The 24,449-nt window shown below is 41.0% G+C and overlaps 1 protein-coding gene across 2 annotated transcripts in view; it reads left to right on the top strand.

Moving 5' to 3' along the window:
• Positions 1–24,449, top strand: part of ZFX (zinc finger protein, X-linked) — a 77,248-nt gene that overhangs the window by 25,609 nt on the left and 27,190 nt on the right. Inside the window, exons 4-6 of one of the 2 annotated variants that reach the window (XM_011988000.1) lie at positions 1,941–2,026; positions 2,838–2,954; positions 8,102–8,680. In XM_011988000.1, coding sequence (XP_011843390.1) covers positions 1,969–2,026; positions 2,838–2,954; positions 8,102–8,680 — 754 coding nt within the window. In that variant the 5' untranslated portion in view covers positions 1,941–1,968. Of the gene's footprint in view, positions 1–1,939; positions 2,027–2,837; positions 2,955–8,101; positions 8,681–24,449 lie in introns of those variants that run through there. The other variant, XM_011988001.1, reaches the window with a different exon arrangement.

Below are 24,449 nucleotides of genomic sequence, written 5' to 3'. Positions count from 1 at the left end.
CATTCTCCTGCCTCAGCCTCCTGAGTAGCTGGGACTACAGGCGCCCGCCACCTCGCCCGGCTAGTTTTTTGTATTTTTTAGGAGAGACGGGGTTTCACTGTGTTAGCCAGGATGGTCTCGATCTCCTGACCTCATGATCTGCCCATCTTGGCCTCCCAGAATGCTGGGATTACAGGCTTGAGCCACTGCGCCCGGCCGAGAATCCCTTTTATGAATGTTAATTTTTCTCAATTAATGTTTAATGGATATTTCCATTACTATTCCATGTTAATGGATTTTTTAAGGACTATATATGTAATTTGGTATCTGTAAATAAGACATATATAAATAATTATAATATGACAAACCAGTACAATAAGAGAAGAATAGAGTGCTGTGGAAATTTCAGAGGGAAAAATTATTTCCAGCTTTCTCTTTTTTTGTAGGGAAGGAGATTTAGGGGGAAAGATCAAAGCAGAGATAATGGGGGAAAGGTGTTCCAGGTAGAAGGAACCCTGAATCAAATATGAAGTTGGGGTTTTATGGGGATGTTGAGCATTTTTGTTTGGCTGAACTTCGTGTGGGTGGGGGCCGTGTGTTTGTGTACATGCTGACAGTGGTAGAGGGAAGTGCTTAAAGGAAAGTTAGGGGAGATGATGATGGGAAGGTAGTTTGGGGCCAGAAATTAGAAGATGACAGGTGTTTGAACTTATTTAGAGGGAGCAAGAAGCCATTAAACATTTTTGAAAAAGAGGAATGATGTCACCTAGCTTTAGAAAAATGACTTGTGTTTCTGTTATTTGAAATTTTAATAACCATGTAGTACTTATCAGCAAAAGAAAAAAAAACGATAAAGGTGAAATTATTGGTTAGAGTTCTTTTTGTCATAAGTTTTTGGCTTAAGTAGAAAAGGGAGAATTAAGGCCATTGGAATGTCTTATAAAAATTCAAGGCAGGAATATAGCTGTACCTCAGATAGGTCTAGAACCAGGAACTAAAAAGCTGTCTCCCCTCCCTGCTTACCCTATTCTGTTACTCAAGGCACTCACAGGATTATTTTTATTTTTTATTCACTAGTCTAAGCCAGAGTTACAAAATGACTTTCCTTAGCTCTTAAGTTCCAGCCACCAGGAGAGAGAGAGAGAGAGAGAGAGAGAGAGAGAGAGACACACACACACACACACACACACACAGACAGACAAACACTGATTCTTGCTCATGGTTTTGGATTCTCAGGGATAGGACTTTGATTTTATTGTGCTTAAAGATGAACTTATTTTTTAACTGCTTTATAGCTAGTGCCAATCAACTGTGGCCAGGAGAGTGTAAATACACTGTGGGAATTTACTTTTCTAGATGAGAGGGTTAGTTAAGAGAGGTTAGGCAGAATCTCGAAGGTTGTTTACTACAGTTATGCACTTTGAATTTTTATCGTTGTTTAATCTGGTTGGAAGTTGTTTGACTAATTAAATATACAGAATATGAAAACTGTGCAAAAATTTCCCCCAATAAGCTACAGAATGTATTTTAAGTTGAACCTTAACAAAACTGGTAACCTTTGTGGGAACATGGGGTGTTACAGACTGAGGACACGGGAGTGCTGGGGTCTTAAAAATGTTCTATATTTTGATCAAGGTAGTGATTACAAAGGTTTATGTATGTATCAGAATTCATCAAAATATGTGCACTTGATGGACATAAGCAATACATTTATTGCTTCAACTTAAAAAGAAGTCCAGGCAAAGTTGACTTGTTTGATTTATCTGCCCTGCCTTGTCATATAGATGCCCATTTATCTTTGTAAATCAATTAAGTTATATTTTACTTTAGATAGATATGTTTTTGATACACATTTATCTTTCACATAATTTGAGTGTCTCAGAAATGAAACTATCATGGTGGCGTTCAGTACGTGATATGAAAAAACTAATGGCTTTGGTTTACTTTTTTCCCTGATTTAGGAGCTGTGACTGATGAGAATTAAAGGCCATGGATGAAGATGGGCTTGAATTACAACAAGAGCCAAACTCATTTTTTGATGCAACAGGTATAACTACTTGAATTGTTCCACTTCCCCATCTACCAGATTTGGAGTTGGTTGTCATCAATGAATTGCTAGAACTCTCACATTGATCATTCACACTTAGGTTATCTTGTTATCCTGTCAAAATTCACAGATGTTATGGTGAGCACATTATTATTACCCTCCTCAAAGATGTGGCTCCCTCACAACCAACTCTCATATTCTTGTCAGTAACAGCAGTGATATCAAACTTTAGTTTTATCTTCACTTATGAAGATAATATCTTCCCCAGTTATTTCCCTAATTCCTGTTGTTTTTCCCTTTGAAAATATTCCTTGTTAGTTTTGTTTGGACCTTTGTTTAAAAAAAGAAAAAGAAAAAATATTCCTTGTTTACATCTGCTCTTCTTCATCCTAGTGCCTACCACAGAGACAGGCTCTATCGTCTCATTCTTAGTCTGGAATAACTTTTGCATTGTTTTCCTTACCCTTAGTCTCTCTTATCTAGCCTGCTGATCAGAGTACTCACTGTAAAATAACATGTGGATCCTGTCATTTCTCTGTTCTCCAATACCCAGCAGATAAAGAAGGTCCCCCACATTGACCCTGTCCTATTTTTATAACCATCTCTCTCACAAGTTCCCAAAAAGAGACTTCTGCTTCAGGAAGATGGAGTCTTCACTCCCCATAGTGTACAAGGAAAAATTATACTCAGGAAGTTCTAAAAATAGGAAGAAAACAGTATTAGAAAAAATGTATTTCAGATTACCTGTGGTTATAATTATATAACGTTGTAAAGTGGTTACACTTGTGTTTTGGGTTTTTTTTGTTTTCAGATAGGGTCTTGTTCTGTCACCCAGGCTGGAGTACAGTGGCGCCATCTGGGTCCACTGCAACCTCCGCCTCCCAGGCTCAAGTGATCTGCTCAGCTTCCAGAGTAACTGGGGCTACAGGTGTGTGTCACAATGCCTGGCTAATTTTTGTATTCCTTTTTTTTTTTGGGTAGAGACAGGGTTTTGCCATGTTGCCCAGGCTGGTCTTGAACTCGTGGGCTCATGCGATCTGCCTGCCTCAGCCCTCTATAAGTATTGGGATTACAGGCGTGAGCCACTGTGCCTGGCCTATACTTGGTTTTATAATATAAAAGGGATTTGAGGCCAGACGCGGTGGCTTGTGCATGTAATCCCAGCACTTTGGGAGACCGAGGCGGGCGGATCCACAAGGTCAAGAGATCGAGACCAACCTGGCCAACATGGTGAAACCCCATCTCTACTAAAAATACAAAAAATTATCTGGATGTGGTGGTGCATGCCTGTAATCCCAGCTACTTGAGAGGCTGAGGCATGAGAGGCTGAGGCATGAGAATCGGTTGAATCTGGGAGGCAGAAGTTACAGTGAGCTGAGATTGTGCCACTGCACTCCAGTCTGGGTGATAGAGTGAGACTCGGTCTCGAAAGAGAATAAAAAAGGAAAAAAAATATAAAAGGGTTTTATATCACACCAGGTAGCTACCCTTACTATAAATAAAATGCTAGTAAGTTTTCCATTGGACTGTAAATGATCAGATTGTAGTATAGTAAAGAAATAGCAATGAACTTTATCAGGAAATTAAATGTCAGTGATTTTAAATTTTAAATTTTTTTTTTTTTTGAGATGGAGTCTTACTCTGTCACCAGGCTGGAGTGCAGTGGCACGATCTCGGCTCACTGCAACCTCTGCCTCCTGAGTTCAAGTGATTCTCCTGCCTCAGCCTCCCAAGTAGCTGGGACTACAGGTGTGTGCCACCATGCCCAGCTAATTTTTTTGTATTTTTAGTAGAATGGGGTTTCACCATGTTGGCCAGGATGGTCTCGATCTCTTGACCTCGTGATCTGCCCGCCTCGGCCTCCCAAAGTGCTGGGATTACAGGCGTGAGCTACCGCGCCCGACCCTAAAATTTTCTTTTTATTATTATTTTATTTTTCTTTTAGAGACAGGATCTCACCCTGTTGCCTGGGCTAGAGTACGGTGGCATGATTATAGCTCATTGTAACCTCAGACTCCAGTGCTCAAGGGGTCCTCCTACCTCAGCCTTCCGAGTCGCTTGGACTACAGGTGTGCGCCATCAAGCCCAGCTAATTTTATTTTTTGTGGAGACGGGGTCTTGCTCTGTTCCCCAGGCTGGTCTTGAACTCCTGGGCTCAAGTGATCCTCCCACCTTGGTCTCCCATAGTGCTGGGATTACAGGTGTGAGCCACTATGCTCAGTCAAATTTTAAAATTTTCTTTAAATCTCTAAATCTAGTGGGGATGTGTGCGTGTTTCTTAACAACTTAGGATAATCTTTTAACTCGTTTGATAATTTCAATTTGATAATGATAAACGTAAAGTTTATAATTCTTTCTTCCTTGGAACATGAAATATAAGTGATGTACTTGAAAGAGACTAAACTCTTTGGAGAAAAATGTGCAGTGTTTGTTCACTTAATCTTGCCACAGGCAAACCTAGGTCATGGGCTAAGTGGTAGATTGAAGGGCTATTGCATTTTAGTCTTGATTGATAACACTTAATGGTATTTGTTCATCTTTGAGCAAGTCACTTAATCTGCCAGGGCCTCCGTTTTCATATGTCATAATAATAATAAAACCTCTCATTACAGTTTTTCAGAACACTTCCCATACATTCCCATTTGATCATCACCACAGTCCTGTGAGGTATGCATGGCAGATACTACTGTCCTCATTTTACTGATGAGGAAACTGAAACTCAGAGGTTAAATGACTTGCCCAAGGTCACAAAACTAATAAGTGTCCTACCCTGCTCTACTCTCTGATTTAGATTTTGTTTTTGTGTGTGTGTTTTTTTTTTTTTTGGTTTTGTTTTTGAGATGGAGAATTGCTCTGCTGCCCAGGCTAGAGTACGTTGGCCATGATCTCTGCTCACTGCAACCTCCACCTCCCTGGTTCGTTCCGGTGATTCTCCTATCTCAGCCTTCCAAGTAGCTGGGATTACTGGTGCAGACCATCATGCCCGGCTCCTTTTTTTGTATTTTTAGTAGAGATGGGGTTTTGCCATGTTGACCAGGCTGGTCTTGAACTCCCAACCTCAAGTAATCCGCCTGCCTCGGCCTCCCGAAGTGCTGGGATTACAGGCGTGAGCCACTGTGCCCGGCTGATTTACATTTTATAACCAGTGTTCTTGCCACTAGATGCTTTCATCTCTATGTATGCAAAATGGAAATTAGTGATCTATTACTTAATGATAATATTGTGGACATTGAAAACAAGTATAAAGCATTTTGTAGAAGTTCTGTAGAAATTAAAGTGAACATACTCTTTTTTTAATTTTTCAAGATGGAGTTTTGCTCTTGTTGCTTAGGTTGGAGTGCAATATTGCAATCTTTGCTCACCACAACCTCCGCCTCCCGGGTTCAAACGATTCTCCTGCCTCAGCCTCCCAAGTAGCTGGGATTCCAGACATGTGCCACCGTGTCCGGCTAATTTTGTATTTTTAGTAGAGATGGGATTTCTCCGTGTTGGTCAGGCTGGTCTCGAACTCCTGACCTCAGGTGATTCTCCCACCTTGGCCTCCCAGAGTGCTGGGATTATGGGTGTGAGCCACCTTGCCCAGCCTAAAGTGAACACATTCTTTTTATTATTTCTAGATGTAATTAAAATAGATATTGGTTGGCTTCCTACAATGTTTAATATTCTTTGGCCTTTGAATTTTTTTTTTGAGACAGAATCTTACTCTGTTTGTTGCCCAGGCTGGAGTGCAGTGGTGTAATCTTGGCTCACTGCAACCTCCGCCTCCTGGGTTCAAGCGATTCTCCTGCCTCAGCCTCCTGAGTAGCTGGGGTTACAGGCATGCACCACCACGCCTGGTTAATTTTTGTATTTTTAGTAGAAACGGGGTTTCACCATGTTGGCCAGGCTGGTCTCGAGCCCTTGACCTCAGGTAATCTGCCCGCCTTGGCCTTCCTAAGTTCTGGGATTACAAGGCGTGAGCCACTGTGCCAGGCCTGATCATTTTTGATTGTTGATTAAGCTGTGTATTTCTCTGAGGGCCTGGCCAGTGACACATAGTCATTGAGTTAGGCACCTGGTTGGACTCAGCCTGGTCTGAGTCAACCAGAGGCACTAATCTACTGAATAGCTATTTAGGTAAGACTTTTTTTAAAACTTTCTTTGCTTTTCTCTGGAACAGAAGCTAAGATATTTTATTTATTTATTTATTTATTTATTTATTTATTTATTATTGAGACGGAGTCTTGGTCTGTCGCCCAGGCTGGAGTGCAGTGGCGCAATCTGGGCTCACTGCAACCTCCGCCTCTTGGGTTCAAGTGATTCTCCTGCCTCAGCTTCCCTATTAGCTGGGACCACAGGCATGTGCCACCACACCCAGCTAATTTTTTTGTATTTTTAGTAGAGACAGGGTTTCACCCGTGTTAGCCAGAATGGTCTCGATCTCCTGACCTTGTGATCCGTCCACCTTGGCCTCCCAAAGTGCTGGGATTACAGGTGTGAGCCACCATGCCCAGCCTTCTTTTATTTTATCTTATATTTTTGATAAGGATATTTGATTTCTATTTCCATTTGTGACATTCATTCAGAATGATATTTTCTGAGCACCATACACTGTGCGAACTGTGTGATCTTGGTTAAGTCATTTAATCTCACTGGGCTTCAATTGATTGAATCCTCTACCTTCATTCCTTAACTGCAAAATGAACTAGAGTAGGACTATGTTCTGAGGAACTGCCTTGGGAGTTGGGGTCTAGGGGGACGGGAGGAGGCTAGATGGAGGCAGTGTACCCTGGTGAAGTTGGGGCAGCTCCCGCTGGAACTACTCTTACCCTCCACCACTCCAGCGCAGCTGCACTTGTATTTATCCTATCTGTCTCCAGAGCCTCCTCAACCCAGTTGTCTTTCCTCCTCAACTGTGGCCTTTTGTCCCTCTTTTAATTTATCCTCTGATCCTTGTATGTCCTAGATTCAGAGGATGATTTCTAAATTCCTATAGCCATAGATGGAGCATATTGGTGGTATATTGCACCGGAACAAAAAGGGAAGCATGTGAAGGGAAAAAGGAAAAAAAAATAGAAGTAAAAGAAACACATGGGAGAGATGGAAAGAAGAACAACTATGAGTTGAGGAGAGGGAGATGGAGCAAAAAGGTGAAACACATATAATGAAGGAATATTGTATGTTTGTCACCTGAAGTTGCATTACTTATTTAATTTTTGTTTTTTTTTTTAGAGATGGAGTCTCGCTCTGTCACCCAGGCTGGAGTGCAGTGGCGCCATCTTGGCTCACTACAAGCTCCGCCTCCCGGGTTCACGCCATTCGCCTGCCTCAGCCTCCTGAGTAGCTGGGACTACAGGCGCCTGCCACCACTCCCGGCTAATTTTTGTATTTTTAGTAGAGACGGGGTTTCACCTTGTTAGCCAGGATGGTCTCGATCTCCTGACCTCGTGATCCACCCGCCTCGGCCTCCCAAAGTGCTGGGATTACAGGCGTGAGCCACCATGCCCGGCCTTTTCTTTTTTTTTGAAGTCTTGCTTTGTCACCCAGGGTGGAGTGCAGCAGCACCACCTTGGCTCGCTACAACGTCGGCCTCCCGGGTTCAAGCAGTTCTGCTTCAGCCTCCCAGGAAGTTGGGATTATAGGCTTGTGCCACCACGCCCGGCTAATTTTTGTAATTTTAGTAGAGATAGGGTTTCGCGGTGGTTACCCAGGCTGGTCTCAAACTCTTGGCTTCAAGTGATCCCCTCACCTTGGCTTCCCAAAGTGGTGGGAATACAGGCGTGAGCCATTGCACCTGGCTGTATATGGATTTTATTAGTGTGCCTAGAATTTTACTTTCATGTATATATTTCTTCTGTGACTGCCTCAATTGCTTTGTTCTCCTAATTTTTAAAAATCTATTGATTTGATTACAAAAGTTCTTGGGTTAAAAACATCTGATTCAAAAATAGATTCCCTCTTTATTTCTTTAATCTATCTTAACGTTTAAAAAAACTGAGGAGCTAGTCTGTTTTCCCAGTAGAAATTAAATAACATTTACGTTAATTGTAGTCATGCATACTTACCTGAAATTTGTCATTTTAATTTTTTTTTAAGGAGCTGATGGTACACACATGGATGGTGATCAAATTGTTGTGGAAGTACAAGAAACTGTTTTTGTTTCAGATGTTGTGGATTCAGACATAACTGTGCATAACTTTGTTCCTGATGACCCAGATTCGGTTGTAATCCAAGATGTTATTGAGGACGTTGTTATAGAAGATGTTCAGTGCCCAGATATCATGGAAGAAGCAGATGTATCTGAAACGGTCATCATTCCTGAGCAAGTGCTGGACTCAGATGTAACTGAAGAAGTTTCTTTAGCACATTGCACAGTCCCAGATGATGTTTTAGCTTCTGACATTACTTCAGCCTCAATGTCTATGCCCGAACACGTCTTGACGGGTGATTCTATACATGTGTCTGACGTTGGACATGTTGGACATGTTGAACATGTGGTTCATGATAGTGTAGTGGAAGCAGAAATTGTCACTGATCCTCTGACTACCGACGTAGTTTCAGAAGAAGTATTGGTAGCAGACTGTGCCTCTGAAGCAGTCATAGATGCCAATGGGATCCCTGTGGACCAGCAGGATGATGACAAAGGCAACTGTGAGGACTACCTTATGATTTCCTGTAAGTCTTGGGGTACAGTAATTGTCAAAGGTGTTTTTGAAGGCTGCCTCTCCTAATTTACATCAGGGGAGAAATTTTCCTGACTTAAATGTCTGTGGAGTTAAAGTAAATCTCATAGACTTACCTGCATTGTTGTTTCCATTTGCAGCCTACAAGATAACTGAAAATTAAGAAAAGTGAGGCCGGGCGTGGTGGCTCACGCCTGTAATCCCAGCACTTTGGGAGGCCGAGGCAGGTGGATCACCTGAGGTCAGGAGTTCGAGACCAGCCTGGCCAACGAACATGGTGAAGCCCCGTCTCTACTAAAAATACAAAAATTAACCAGGTGTGGTGGCGGGCACCTGTAATCCCAGCTACTCGGGAGGCTGAGGCAGGAGAATCGCTTGAACTGGGGAGCTGGAGGTTGTAGTTAGCCAAGATTGTGCCACTGCACTCCAGCCTGGGTGACAGAGCAAGACTCCTTCTCAAAAAAAAAAAAAAAGAAAAAACTGAAAGGAATAGAAATGAACTTTGGAATCGTGAAGGATGTGATTAGGCTGTTACCAGCCTTTATTAGAATTATGAACGCTCTTGAAACCTAAAAGGAGTTGGGAAAAAAAAAGTGTAACCAAGCTACTTACAATCTTGGTTTTTTTTTTGGAGGGAGAGTCTTGTTTGCTCTGTCGCCCAGGCTGGAGTGCAGTGGCACGAGCTCAGCTCACTGTAACCTCTTCCTTTAGAGTTCAAGTGATTCTCGTGCCTCAGCCTCTCGAGTAGCTGGGATTGTAGGCACGCACCACCACGCCTGGCTAATTTTTTGTATTTTTAGTAGAGATGGGGTTTTGCCGTGTTGTCCAGTCTGATCTCGAACTCTTGAGCTCAGGCAATCCACCTGCCTTGGCCTTCCAAAGTGGGAGGATTACAGGTGTGAGATACCATGCTGCTACTTATTTTCTTGAATATGGATACACAGTACTGTTTATGTAATACTTATGTACTAATATAATATGTAAAATGCTACTAACAGATAACATGAAAAAGAGTTCTGGTATAGTATGAAACATGATTCCAAAACATGATATCAAGTATGATGGATTCATACTAGGTTATTGGAGAGAAGTAAAGTATTTTGAAACACACCTTTACATGTTTATCTTAGCATCTGGAAGGACAGCCGTTATCTTCTTAAAACATACTTCTTGGTACCGATTTCGGAGATAAAATTCTAGATTGGCTAGGCCACAGTTCTGACCCAGTATGGAAATTCTTATGCCTTAAGGAACTAAACTTAAAATATAAAGGATTCATAGGCTATTTATAAATTTACAAGAATGTTTGCTTTGCTCGAATACCTGTTTTAATACAGGAATTTAATATTAGTATATTGGAGTCCACCAGCATTTTAGGAAACGTCTTTGAGATTTTGAAACTCCTTTGAAAACTTCTTGAGATTTTGAAAATCAAAGAATTATTTGTGGAAAGGGGGACAAAATGCCTTTATTCAACACGTTTATTGGACTCTTAATGTGTGAGACATTGTTGTAGGTCGTATAGATACAGATATGTGCTAAAGAAATACATACATAAAACTATTATCCCTGGAGAGCTTTTGATCATCTGTGGGAGAGAAGGTTTGTAGTGTGATGCAGAGGTGTGGCTAAACTGCTGTGGAGATGGGATGGAGTAGCTGACCTTTAAAATCAAGGATGAATTCTAGTTTTACAGGATGAAGGGCATGGGTGGCAGAAAGACATTCCAGGCATATAGTGTAGTATGTTAAAAAAGAAAAAAAGGTTCTGGGTTTTGCTGATAATGATGGGAACTTTAGGATACACTTATATCTTTGTGTATGTTCTGTTTTATTCCTTAGAATAAATTTGTAGAAATAGAATTGATAGATCAAAGGGTATACACATTTACAAGTTTGGTTATGCTTGAAGTTTGTTTAAATTCTGTTGGTATTTTGCCTTAATATTCCCTTCACCAAATTTATGAGAATGTTCATTTCCTTACACTCGAACCAACACAGTATTATTTTTCTTTTTAGTTTTTGCCAGTCTGATAGGGAAAAATACAGTATCCTGTTTCAGTTTTGAATTTATTTTAGGATGATAATCCTTGTATGTGGAATAAGACTAAGTGAGGGAGAGATTAGTGGCAGTGAGCTGCTGAAATGGTTCATATATAAGATGATATGAAGTACATTAATAATAGTGAAGGGGACAGAGATTAGCTGCATTCAAAAGAGATTAGGAAGAAAAATGGATGAGATTTGATGATAGATAAAAAAGGCTAGGGGTTTGAGGAAGAAAGATAATTCAAGGATGACCCTAAGTGTTCCACCTTGGGAGATTGGATGCCTGGTCATACCATTACCTGAAAGGAGGAGTAGGTTTGGTGGGGGAAGGTGGGGACAGGGGAAATATTTGGGATCTGTTATAGTTTGAGTTGCTTGCTGGTGGATGTTTTCTCTAGCCAGTTGAAAATATGACTTTGGTGCTTTTGAGAGAGTTTGTTGCTAGAGGAAGAAATTTAGGACAACAGAATATAGGCAGTATCGTATATGGAAATTGATGGTAGTCCCCAGAGCATGCTTGTCGAGTAAGAGTGTCAAGTATAGCTCCTTTAGGTATTTAAGAAGTAGGCAGAGAAGAATCCTTGAAAAACCAGGAGGTTTTGGGAAGAGAAGGAGGAGAAAAAGTGTTTCCAACACTGTTAAGGATAGAGTTTCTATAAGTATCAGCCACTGAGGAGAAAGCAGGCTTTTTGGTTTGGCATTTAGGAGGTCATTGGTATCTAAATTAGAGTAGGTTCAGTAAGGTATGGGCTAGTGGAGAGGAGATGAAAGAGAGGAGCTGTGATGGATTAAGAAGTTAATGGAAGTGGAGTTACGTGAAGCGGTTTGGAAAAATTGCCATTTTGGTCAGCAAAGGGACTGAAGAGGTGGGAGTATAGCTTTTGATGGTTGCCTGGATGGCGAAAGCAAGTTGAACGTGTTTATAGACTTAAGGGAAAAAAAAAAAATCACTGAACAGAGAGAGCCTGAAGATAAAGGAAGGGCTAGTGGAGCAGGTTCCAGAGAAGGGGAAAGGGACTGGGGTCCAGGGGTGCAGGAGATGGCTGTTAGGTGAGTCCTGGAGAGAGAAAGTGAGTCCCCTTCTCTGAGACAGGAAGGCAGTTAAGGATGAGGCCCCTTTCCAGGGACAGAAGGTAAAAGGAGTGCTTGAATGTTGGGAGCTATTTTGTCTGTGTAGCAGGTTCATCTGCACATAGGAAAGGACTGCAGAGGTTGGGTGGAAAGCTGAAGGATAATGGCAAAGGGTTGAAGAGCTTTAGTCTTTTGGGGATGGGCCAGTGTAGGAAGCCAATAATTTATGAGATAGATTACTGAACTGCATTGAGGGGCCAGCTAAGGTTAGGGGTCTATTTTATTTTTTAAATGGAGTTTCGCTGTGTTGCCCAGGTTGGAGTGCAATGGGGCCATCTTGGCTTACTGCAACCTCCACCTCCCGGGTTCAAGCGATTCTCGTGCCTTGGCCTCCTGAGTAGCTGGGATAACAGGCACTTGCCACCAAGCGCAGCTAATTTTTGTATTTTTTAGTAGAGACGGGTTTTCACCATGTTGCCCAGGCGGGTCTTGAATTCCTGACCACAGGTGATCCACCCGCCTTGGCCTCCCAAAGTGCTGGGATTATGGGCGTGGGCTACCACGCCCAGCCAAAAATGCTATTTTAAAATGCAGATTGAGCATCCTTTATCCAAAAATCCAATATCTGAAATGCTCCAGAATCCAGAACTTTCTAAGTACAGACATGACACCTCAAGTGGAAAATTCCACACCTGACACTTGCTTTCTGAGGGTTCAATGCGTATAAACTTTATTTCAAGCACAAAATTGTTAAAAAATATTGTATAAAATTACCTTCAGGCTATGTGTATAAGGTGTATATGAAACACAGATTAATTTTTTTTTTTTTTTGAAACAGTCTTGTTCTGTCTCCCAGGCTGGAGTGCAGTGGCTCCACCTCGGCTCACTGCAACCTCCACCCCCTGGGTTCAAGCGATTCTCCTGCCTCAGCCTCCCGAGTAGCTGCGATTATAGGCACGTGCCACCACGCCTAGCTAATTTTTTTGTATTTTTAGTAGAGACGGAGTTTTGCCATGTTGGCCAGGCTGGTCTCAAACTCCTGACCTCAAGTGATCCATCTGCCTCGGCCTCCCAAAGTGCTGGGATTACAGGCGTGAGCCACTGCGCCCGGCCGAAACACAGATAAATTTCATGTTTAGACTTGGGTCTCATCCCTAAGATAATCTCGTTACGTATATGCAAATATTGCAAAATCCACAGAAGTCTGAAACAGTTCTGGTCCAAGTATTTTGGTTAAGGGTTACTCAACCCTTACAACTGCCAGATTTTCTGTTACAAGACTGGGCAAACCAGGACCAAGGCTAGAGAAAGCAGAGAGTTGAGTTCATCCCAGTTTGTGAGGGGAAGAGGGCCTGGTGAAACACTGAAGAGGAGAAAGCACTCCCGCTTCTCCTTGACTTCTCTCTGCACTTTCTGCCCTTTCTGTCTTCCTCAGCTTTTTTGCTAAGGAGTAAAATGCATGGTATTGTTTTGCCCTTTAACTGCACACTATCTCTTGCCTTTACTTTCTCCTCTTTTAGGAAGTTCAGCCCTCCAAGGAAGTCATTGAAAAAAACCCAGAGTTGCTTTAGTAACAATTGACTCAGCATATCAGGTTCTTGTATTACAGATTCTGTATACAAGAGGAGATGTATAGATTCTATATACAGAATCTGTAATACAAGACATGTAAAATTTTACAAACTTGTAAAATTTTCATTAAAAATCTTATTTGTAGTCATCTTTAGGCCCTGGGTTTCTTCTAATTTATATAGATTTTAATGTTCCTGAAAAAGTAAATATGGATGAACATAAATGGCTGTTGTTAGTGTATTTTAATATGTTTTATGTATGAGTATATATTTTAGTAATATAATTTTTCCTTTTAAAATAAAACATATCCAAACTCAAGTAATGCAGAGATACATTTAAACAAATACATACACACATGAGCATTTGCATGCACACATGTGATATTCCCGTATTTCACTATAATGAAATGGTTGTTTTTAAGTTGGGTTTAGAGATGGTGGCCTTTAGTAGTATCTTTTGTCTTCTCTATTATTATTTATTTTGAAATGAAGTCTCGCTCCCTTACCCAGGCTGGAGTGCAGTGGTGCCATCGCGACTCACTACCACCTCTGCCTCCTGGGCTCAAGCAATCTTTCCATCTCAGCCTCCTGAGTAGCTAGGATGACAGGCAGGCGCCACCACACCTGCCTAATTTTTGTATTTTTTGTAGAGAGGGGGTTTTGCCACATTGTTCAGGCTGGTCTTGAACCTAGTCTTGAACCAGCCTGGGCTCAAGCAGTTCGCCCACTTCAGCCTCCCTAAATTCTGCAATTCAGGTATGAGCCACCTTGCCCGGCCTATACAGGCACTGTTGTGCTCTTACTTCCCTCTACTTCATCATCCCCTTTCCTTTCAAAGTAATGATCATATTTTAAAATTTAATTTACTACTGGCTTTGGGATCAAACCAATTGAACACTTTAGAATTAATTAATATTTCTCTTGGCTGTGCTTCCCAGCAAAGATACTTAACGATGAATTTTATTTTAATTAATTATTTATTTTTGAGACAGAATCTTGCTCTGTTGCCCAGGCTGGAGTGCAGTGGCACGATCTTGGTTCACTGCAGCCCCCACCTCCTGGGTTCAAGCAATTCTCCTGCCTCAGCCTCCTGAGTAGCTGTGATTACAGGTGTGTGCCACCATGCCTGGCTAATTTTGTATTTTTAGTAGGGACAGGGTTTCGTCATATTGGCCGGGCTGGTCTCAAACTCTGGCCTCAAGCAATCTGCCTGCCTCGGCCTCCCAAAGTGCTGGGATTACAGGCGTGAGCCACCGCATCTGGCCTTAATGATGCATTTTAACTTAAAACCTATATTGAGGTCGGGCACAATGGCTTATGCCTGTAATCGCAACACTTTGGGAAGCCTAGATGGGAGGGTCGCTTGAGCCCAGGAGTTCAGAGGTTACAGTGACCCTTGATTGCGCCACTGTATTCCAGCCCGGGTGACAGAGACCCTGTTTCTTAAAAAAAAAAACCCTCCCAAAGCCCCCCTAAAACACCTATATTGATTTCAGAAGTTAAGGATTAACAAAGGTTTTGTCATAAGTATATAGAGGAACTATGGGCTACTTTAATCCATGATAGAGAATGTGGAGATACCATTATCGGTAGTCAACTTTTACGCTTTTTCATATTGTGATGAGAGATGGTAGTATCTCTGAATTCTTATATTTATTAAACACTCTTTATCTTTAGGTCAGAAATGTGGCCAGATGTCCAAGTACTCTCTTTTCTTTAAAAGTTTCAGTAAGTTACTGGATCTGAGTGTCTAATAAACAGCTTTTATAATGTCTTTAGTATCCATCTTGGCAGGTTTCTTCCCTCTGCAGGTCTCATTTAAAATGATGATGGGCCAGGTAAGGTGGCTCACACCTGTAATCCCAGCATTTTGGGACGCTGAGGTGGGAGGATCTCTTGAGGGTAAGGAGTTCGAGACCAGCCTGGGCAACATGGTGAGACCCCCATCTCTACCCCCGCCCCTCCCCCCCGAAAAAAAGATTAGCTGGTATGGTGGCGTGTGCCTATAGTCCCAGCTGCTCAGGAGGCAGAGGCAGGAGGATCCCTTGAGCACAGGAGTTCGAGGTTGCAGTGAGCTATAATCATACCATTGCACTTCAGCCTGGGTGACAGAGCGAGACCCCATCTTTAAAAAACCAAAAACCAAAAAACCACACAAAACAACAATAAATGATGATGAAGCAGTCCTCATTCTTTATAATATGGTTGTGTATATAGACACAGATGTTCATTGTCACAGTATATAACTACCTTTGAGGTCAGGATGACTGACTTCTTTAGTCTTTGCAATCTAGATTTTATGATTGGCTTCTAAGTTACTTACATGTTTCCTGAGGACAGGAACTATTTACTGCATCTTTGCTGCTTATCACACTATGTGTGTATTAGGTATGAAATAAATATTTGTTGAATAAATGAATATATGAATGTTATAGCTGAAAGTCTGTACATCATGCCTTATCCAAGGCATTAACAATAACATTTCTTCCTTACCCGTAGCTATTGTCTCTTGATAACAATAAAAATAGGTAATAGTAAATCTTCAATAAATAATATCTATGTGCCGGAATTGAAAATATAGTTAGTTTTTGAGATGAGATCTCACCGTGTTGCCCAGGCATACATACATGCCTGGCATACATACATACATATATGCCTGTAGATGTACAGTGGCTATCTGCAGGCCTGATCATAGTGCACTGCAGCCTCGAATAATAGCTTCTCCAAGGTCACACCCAGCAGCATTAGGGTGAGCTTTGAAACCAGTTATGTTTTATTCCAAAGTGTCCACTCTTAATTCTCTTATTGCCCCCGCTTCCTCTCTCTCTCTCTCTCTGTGTATGTATGTTTGTATGTATGTGTGTATAACTTAATACTACACAGCAGTAGAGTTCATGATAAATAGTGCTTATTGGTAGAAGGGGAGGCAAATAGAATTCCAAAGATAACTACAATTTACAATATTAATGAATACCAAATTTCAACAATGTTAAAAAATAATTTGTTGGGAGGGGTTAAGCATTTTCTTATTTAACTCATTCTAGCAGAAGCCCAGACAGCTTCCAAACCCCATCCTGTTGTTTTTCTAACTGAAAAGTGTTAATTTTTTTCAAATTTGTGTTTACATGAGAAAAAGGAATCATATATAAGCTATTATTTTTACTCTTGCCAGTGTTGATTTTTCTTTTGCTTTCATTCATTCAGAAAACATTTATTGATTAGTGATAATGAGCTGCAAACCTCACTAGGGGTTGGAGATAAATAGCAAAGTCTCTGGCTTTTTAAGAGTTCACAGACTCGGAGGGAAGAGAAACAGAAACAGGCAATTACAGTTGAGTGTGGGAAGGTATATAAATAGATATACAAAGTACTTTAGGAGCACTAAGAAAATGGGGCCGGGCGTGGTGACTCACACCTGTAATCCCAGTACTTCGGGAGGCTGAGGCAGGCAGATCACGAGGTCAGGAGTTCGAGACCAGCCTGACCAACATGGTGAAACCCCGTCTCTACTAAAAATACAAAAATTAGCCGGGCATGGTGGCACGCACCTGTAATCCCAGCTACTCAGGAGGCTGAGGCAGGAGAATCGCCTGAATCCGGGAGGCAGATGTTGCAGTGAACTGAGATCACGTGCCACTGCACTCCGGTGACAAAGTGAGACTGTCTCAAAATAAATAAATAAAGGAAAATTTTAAATAAAGGAACATTTTTGGTACGCTTGAGGGAGATGAATGCTATAAAAGCATTATAAACTGAAGTTCTATGGAAGCTCACTTGAAGATATTGACCAAGTTTGTTTCATCTCCTATTCATTTTCCTCCCTCCTGTATTTGAAGCAAATTCCACATAACGTTTTTTTCATAAGTATTTCAGTATTTACTTCTCAAAGACAAGGATTAAAAGAAACCCGTTTTCAAAGCTTTAAAAAGTAATTTGACATGAACTCAATCTGAAGGGCGTATAAAATAAAATGTTCATTAGGTGGCTGAGGAGGGAAGAAAGGCAGAGAGATGTGAGAGATCATTGAGGGTTCACAGACCTATTCTTTGGGTGCTAATAATGTCTGGTGAGGTGTGTGGGGGAAGTGGTGAGAAAGAAGATTGGCAAATAGGGCCCAAAACACAAAGGCTCTTGAACATAGACGCCTGCTTTACTTTTTGGACGTGGGAAGCTGTTAAAGGGTTTTAGACAGATTAATAATAACATGTTTAGATTTATAGTTTAGATAATGGCATGTTCAGGGCAGGCGCAAGTTAAGAGTGAATTCAGAAACAAAAAGTACATTTCGGAAGGTTATTGTGGTAGTTCAGGTAAGAAAAAGTTGATAATAGTTCAAAATAAGTTTGTGTTTTGTTTTTTTGAGATGGAGTCTCGCTCTGTCGCCCAGGCTGGAGTGCAGCAGTGCGATCTCGACTCACTGCAACCTCCACCTCCTGGGTTCAAGCGATTCTCCTGCTTCAGCCTCCCGAGTAGCTGGGACTACAGGCGTGTGCCACCATGCCCGACTAATTTTTTGTATTTTTAGTAGAGGTGGGGTTTCACTGTGTTAACCAGGATGGTCTCGATCTCCTGATCTCGTGATCCACCTGCTTTGGCCTCCCAAATTGCTGGGATTACAGGCGTGAGCCACCGCGCCTGGCCTGAAATAAGGTTTTATCAGTAGAATTCAGCAGAAACTGATTCATGACATACTTAGGAAGTAGAATTTGGATTAAATTTAGGGTTGAGGAAGAGGGGAGGGTTTGCAGCTCACTTCTTGGTTTCTGGCTTATGCAGCTGGGCACCTGGCAAAACTGTTACTAGAAGAGGAGCAGATGGACATGCTAAAGACTTATTTACAGGGTTGCTGCATACAACTACAATGTAAAGGGACTCCTGCAAATATGTAATGAGGTGGCCCTGGTTTGCCTGGTCATCTAGTTTAGGTATTTTGACCAGTCATTCTAATATTAGCTCCTAATTAAGCATGACTTTGGTCATAGTAGACATCCAATAAAACGTGGTTCAGGGAGCGAATAAATACATAAAGTCCAAACCCATGTGTTTAATGTATAAACCCTGTGGGTCAACACAATCTGATAGTTTATTGATTGATTCTAGGGACTGTTAGCACAGAAGAGATAGTGAAATATTTACTCTTTCGTTCCATGGGCTAATTATTGGCTAGGTATGTATTTTACCATTATTTTTATGTATGTACCCTGCCAGTTTTTTTAAACCAGGGAGCAAATAAATACATAAAGTCCAAACCCCTATCTTTAACTTATAAACTCTGAGGGTCAACACAATCAAATAGTTTATTGATTGATTCTAGGGACTATTAGCACAGAAGAGATAGTAAAATATTTACTCCTTTGTTCCATGGGTTAATTATTGGCTAGGTATATGTATTTTATTATTTTTATGTATGTACCCTACCACTTTTTAAAAAACCATTTGATAAAACACAGGAAAAAGTTTGGAATTTGAAAAATAATGTCTCTACATGGGAATATTTCTGAGAAGTGTTATTTACTGAACTAAGGATATTTTGGAGAAAGTGTATTGAACATTCTTAAATTTTATTTCATTTTTTAAATTAATTTAGTTGCCCAATAAAAATGGTATATATTTATGGTGTACAACATGATGTTTTGAAATATGTATGTGTTGTGGAATGGCTGAGTAGAGCTAATTAACGTACATTACCTCACATTCTTACTTTTTTGTGGTGAGAACACTTAAAATCTATTCTCAGTGATTTTCAAGTATACAGTGCATTGTTATTGACTACAATCACCTCGAGCATCTTTTTAAAGCTTTTTCGGATAAAATTCAAAAAGAGGTTATTTTAATCCATCTAAAATTGTGTCTTTACTGTAGACACTGAAATTTATTTAGAAATCAACACTACAATTAATGACTTAAGAGTTTTCAGTATAATGTTCAATCTAGGTGTTGGCTAGCTTTATAACAAGAATAAAGCACTCAAATAGGCAAAGATGTTTTAGTTTCTCCCCCTGCCAAAAACAAGGTTGGGAAAAGGTCTCTATTTTGAAAGCATTACAAGCAATTGGAGCTTCAGACTGGCCTTTTGGTTAATATTTACTGTTTATCTACTGAAACCTAGACAAAAATGTCACCTTGCCCTTTGAACAGATATATGATTACTTTGTGAGGTAATGGGTCTGGGGAGGGAAAAGAAAAGGAGAGAGGGAGAGAGAGAACATACCTCTCCTTGCCTATCTTAGAGAAGCAACATCTGGTGTATGGAAACTCAGCTTGCAGCTGAGTCAGACAGCCTTGGATTTGGATACCAGCTCTGCTACTCATTAGCTGAATGAATTTGGGCAAGTTAACTAACCTTTTTGTATTAGCTTCCTTATTTGTGAAATGCCAGTAATACTGCTTGACTTCCAGGGTGGTTGTGAGAATGAGAGATCCTGTCAGTCACTGCTAGCCATTGCTGTCGTTATCCAGAGGCTCAGTCAGTGGCATCCATTGGGCTAGCAAGGCTCAATGTCGATTAGCTTCATTATGACGTTTCTGTTGTCCCATCAGGGAATTCTTCTTGGGTAAGGGCAGGTACAGGGTGGGATTGTAACAGTTATTCCTTTCTCTTCCCCCTGAATGTATAAAGAAATCAGTTATTGTTTTACTAGTTTTAGACCTATTCAACTATTTTTCATTACTTATGTCTCTGACACCATGCTACAGATCACTGTAACTTAGGACAGGGACCTGACTGGTATTGTTCCTTTAATTCCTGGTCTACAGAATGAGGCTAATTTCACTAAACCTTTGAACCACTCCAGGAAAGTTTCAAGAATTAAAGGAGATCAGATCGTACCCAATTCTTTCAAGTCTCTTATAGGCTATATAATAAAAATAAGGTGGAATTTTAACCCCACAAAGAGGGTTCCTGAGGAGGAAGTTAAGAGAGGAAGGTCTAAGAGTGAAATTTAAATGTATTTATCTACTAAAGCATTTGCCTTCTTGACAGAATACTTCCTGCAAGTTACTCAGTCTTTTAGGTGCTCTGTTTTCACATATGTCAAGTAGAGACAAAACATCTAAGTTCTGGGGTTGTTGTCGTTGATTTCATAATAAAATACAGGGAAACTACCATAGTGCCTGGAACATAATAGTTGCTCAGATATCCTTTTAGGAGGAAATACCCATCTTTGATATCTTCATTGGTTTTTTTTTTTTTTTTTTGAAATGGAGTCTTGCTCTGTCCCCCCAGGCTGGAGTGCAGTGGTGCGATCTTGACTCACTGCAACCTCCATCTCCTGGGTTCAAGCGATTCTCCTACCTCAGCCTCCGGAGTAGCTGGGATTACAAGTGTGCGCCACCACACCCAGCTAATTTTTGTATTTTTAGTAGAGATGGGGTTTCGCCATGTTGGCCAGGCTGGTCTCAAACTCCTGATCTCAGGTGATTCTCCTGTCTTGACCTCCCAAAGTGCTGGGATTACAGGCGTGAGCCACCGAGCCCGGCCTTCGTTGAGTATTAAGTAGCCATCCACACAGGGACCCTGAGGATGTTGAATAATACCAAGTCTATCCTACAGTTTCTCTTTTGATTGGATTTTGGGGTTCGAGGTTTAAAAAACATTCTGGTAATTATGTAGTAAGACTATTAGACTTGTCATGTTAAGTTAGAATAGGCTTATTGTTTACAGAACCTAATTTTATCTTAGCAATAGTGAAGTGTATGGTAAGGAAAGGCCTGGTTTCCTTCCTTGACATCAGTCCCAAGATCACAGGTGTGAATCTTGTTAAAACTTTAGAAAAGATTTGTGTATTCATACTGCCCCTTGAGGTAACTTACTTAGGAAGTAAAATCATCTTTATTTTTCTCTCAAATTAGCCTGTTTAAAGATTTATTAGGTGTCTGGGAGGCTGGGATTTAGTGAATGAATTTATGTCTACCTTGTGAGTATTGGCCATAGTTTATCGACTTCAAGTTTAATTAGAGTTTGAGACTGATTGTGTCCTCATGGCATAGATTTTCCCTCTTGTCTGTGCCTCCTAGATAATTTCAGTTGTTCTCAAGATGAGTACAAGGTCTTTTCAATCTTTATTGAAATGTGGCAATCGGAGTTGCAGTGTTAAGATTTTGAGGCCTGGCACAATGGCTCACACCTGTAATCCCAGCGTTTTTGGAGGCTGAGGCGGGAGGATCACATGAGCCCAGGAATTCAAACTAGACTTGACAACATCGGGAGACCCCATCTCTAGAAACAATTAAAAAAAGAAAACACCAGGTATGGTGGCGCTTGCCTAGGAGGCTGAGGTGGAAGGATTGCTTGAGCCCAAGTCAGGGCCACAGTGAGCCATGATTGTGTGCTGCATTCCAGCCTGGGTGACAGAGTGAGACCTTGTCTCAAAAAAAAAAAAAAAAAAAAAAACCCAAAAAAGATTTTATTTGAGCTTATTTTAATGACTGTTTAATGACTTCACTTTTCTGGGTTTAAGAGATCATTTCTTATCTTTCAAGCATTATGCTTAGTGAAAGCAGCCAGGCGAAAAAGACCACATGTTGTATGATTCCATCTATGTGAAATGTCTAGAAGAGGCAGATCCATAGAGAAAGTAGATGAGTGGTTTCCAGGAGATTGGGGGAAGAATGAGTTGGGCCTGACTGCTAATGGGTATGGTGTTTCTTTATGGGGAATTAGAAGGGTGGTGATGGTTGCACCACAGTGAATGTACTAAAAATCACTTAATTGTACACTTTAAAATGGAGAATTTTGTTATGTAAACTGTATCTCAATAATGATAAAAGCCAAATGGGCCAAGCAACAATCCCCTAGAGCCTTTATTATTAGCTTTTCTGTTTACTAAAGGCCCCAAATTAGCCTTTCCTCTTTAAGCAATTACTTTTTTCAATAAAATATCTTCCAGTATCATGAGGGATGTTTAAAAAAGGAGAGGTGATAGTTATGGAATTGTGCCAAAAGCTTTTAATTTAGTTTTTAAAATTAGTTTTTAATTATAAAATACACATAAAATTTACCATCTTAACAATTTTTTAATTATACAGTTCAGTGGCATTAAGTGCATTCACACTGTTGAGCGACCATCAGTATCATCCATCCCCAGAACTCTTCATCTTGCAAAACAAACTCCATACCCATTAAACACTAACTCCCTGATCCCCTCCTCCCAGCCCCTGGCAGCCACCCTCCTACTTTCTCTTAGGAATTCGACTACCCTGGCTACCTCTTAAAAGTGGGATCATACAGTATTTTTACTTTTGTGGCTAACTTATTTCACCTAGCATGATTTTTCAAGATTTATTCATGTCGTAGCTTGTGTCAGAATTTCCTTCCTTTTTAAGGCTAAATAGGATTCCATTGTATGGATAGACCATACTGTGTTTATTCATGGGAAAACTATTTTAAAGCAGTAATCCTTTGCCTTACCTACCCTTTGTTCTTCCTGGCTCATCCCCCCAAAGGCAACTGTAGCAGGTCCTGGAATAACATGTTATTTGCTTATAATGTTGATGAGAAAGAAAATTGACTTTCTGCTGGGGACACTGTCCCTGTGGCGTTTGCACATTATCCTCATGTCTGTGTGGGTTTCCTCCCACATCCCAAAGCTGTGCACATTAGGTTAATTGGCATGTCTACACTGTCCCAGTGTGACTGAGCATGCCCTGTGATGGTTCCTGCCTGATACCCTGAGCTGCTGGAGAGGCTTCTACACCCACGACCCTGATCTAGAATCATTGGGCAAATTATCTTGTTTTTACTAATCTTTCTTAAATACATGTATAGCCCACATTTATTTCCACGTTTAATGCTAGAAGTGTTTTAGACTATACTTAGAAGTTTGGTGATGTTTTTGTGACCAGAAATATGCCATAGGAACTTAACTCTTGTTTATATCAATTAGCCCCTACTGTTTTTTTTTTTTTTTTTTTTGAGGCCATGTCTCACTCTGCCACCCAGGCTGGAGTGCAGTGGCGCTATCTTGACTTACTGCAACCTCCGCCTCCCTAGTGCAAGCAGTTCTCGTGCCACAGCCCCCCAAGTAGCTGGGACTACACGTGTGCACCACCCTGCCCAGCTAATTTTTGTATTTTTAGTAGAGACGGGGTTTCACCATGTTGGCCAGGCTGATCTCGAACTCCTGACCTCAAGTGATCCTCCCGCATTAGCCTCCCAAAGGGCTAGGATTACAGGCGTGAGCCACTGCGCCTGGCCAAAAAATTGCTTTTGTTATACTACGTTGTTTGGCTGAAAGTCACAATTTCTGAGAACCTACCAATGACATTACGTGAGGACTTATACTTTCTCTTTCAGCTATTTCTAATGGTACTTATCTATATGATTTTAAATAATATACTTTCTTGACTTTTTTTTTGAGACAGTTTCGCTCTATCATCCAGGCTGGAGTGCAGTGGCGTGATCTCGGCTCACTGAACCTCCGCCTCCCAGGTTCAAGCGATTCTCCCTGCCTCAGCCTCCTGAGTACCTGGGATTACAGGCGTCTGCCACCTTGCCTGGCTAATTTTTGTAGTTTTAGTAGAGACGATGTTTCACGATGTTTCGCTGTGTTGGCCAGGCTAGTCTCTTGTGATCTGCCCACCGTGGCCTCCCAAAGTGGTGAGATTACAGGCGTGAGCCACCACGCCCGGCCACTTTCTTGATTTTTATTACTTCTGTTTCATACGTTCTTTCTTCATGTCCTGCTGTGATAGCTGACAATTTTGCTCACTTTTGTTCTCACATCCCTTTCCCATGACTTTTCACGGTAGGTGTGTTTCAATTTTTGGTTCTTTTACTTTTCAAAATTTAAGTAATACATTAACATCTTTATTTCTTGTTCCATCAAATGTGGACAGTATCTTTTGACTCCTGCTTTTTAAGATGAGGATATCAGTGCCTTTGCCCTCCACTTTCTTTAAGCTGTTCAGCCTACCTTCCAATCTATGTTTACTTTGTATTGTTGAGGCTGATCCATTTTAAGTTCTCTTTTATTTTTATTTTTTTGAGATGGAGTTTCGTTCTTGTTACTCAGGTTGGAGTGCAATGGCGTGATCTCGGCTTACCACAACCTCTGGCTCCGAGGTTCAGGCA

The sequence above is a fragment of the Mandrillus leucophaeus genome, unplaced genomic scaffold (genome assembly GCF_000951045.1).
Source record: "Mandrillus leucophaeus isolate KB7577 unplaced genomic scaffold, Mleu.le_1.0 Scaffold321, whole genome shotgun sequence".
NCBI classification, from domain to species: domain Eukaryota; kingdom Metazoa; phylum Chordata; class Mammalia; order Primates; family Cercopithecidae; genus Mandrillus; species Mandrillus leucophaeus.
This window is presented reverse-complemented; position numbering and strand designations above follow the sequence as displayed.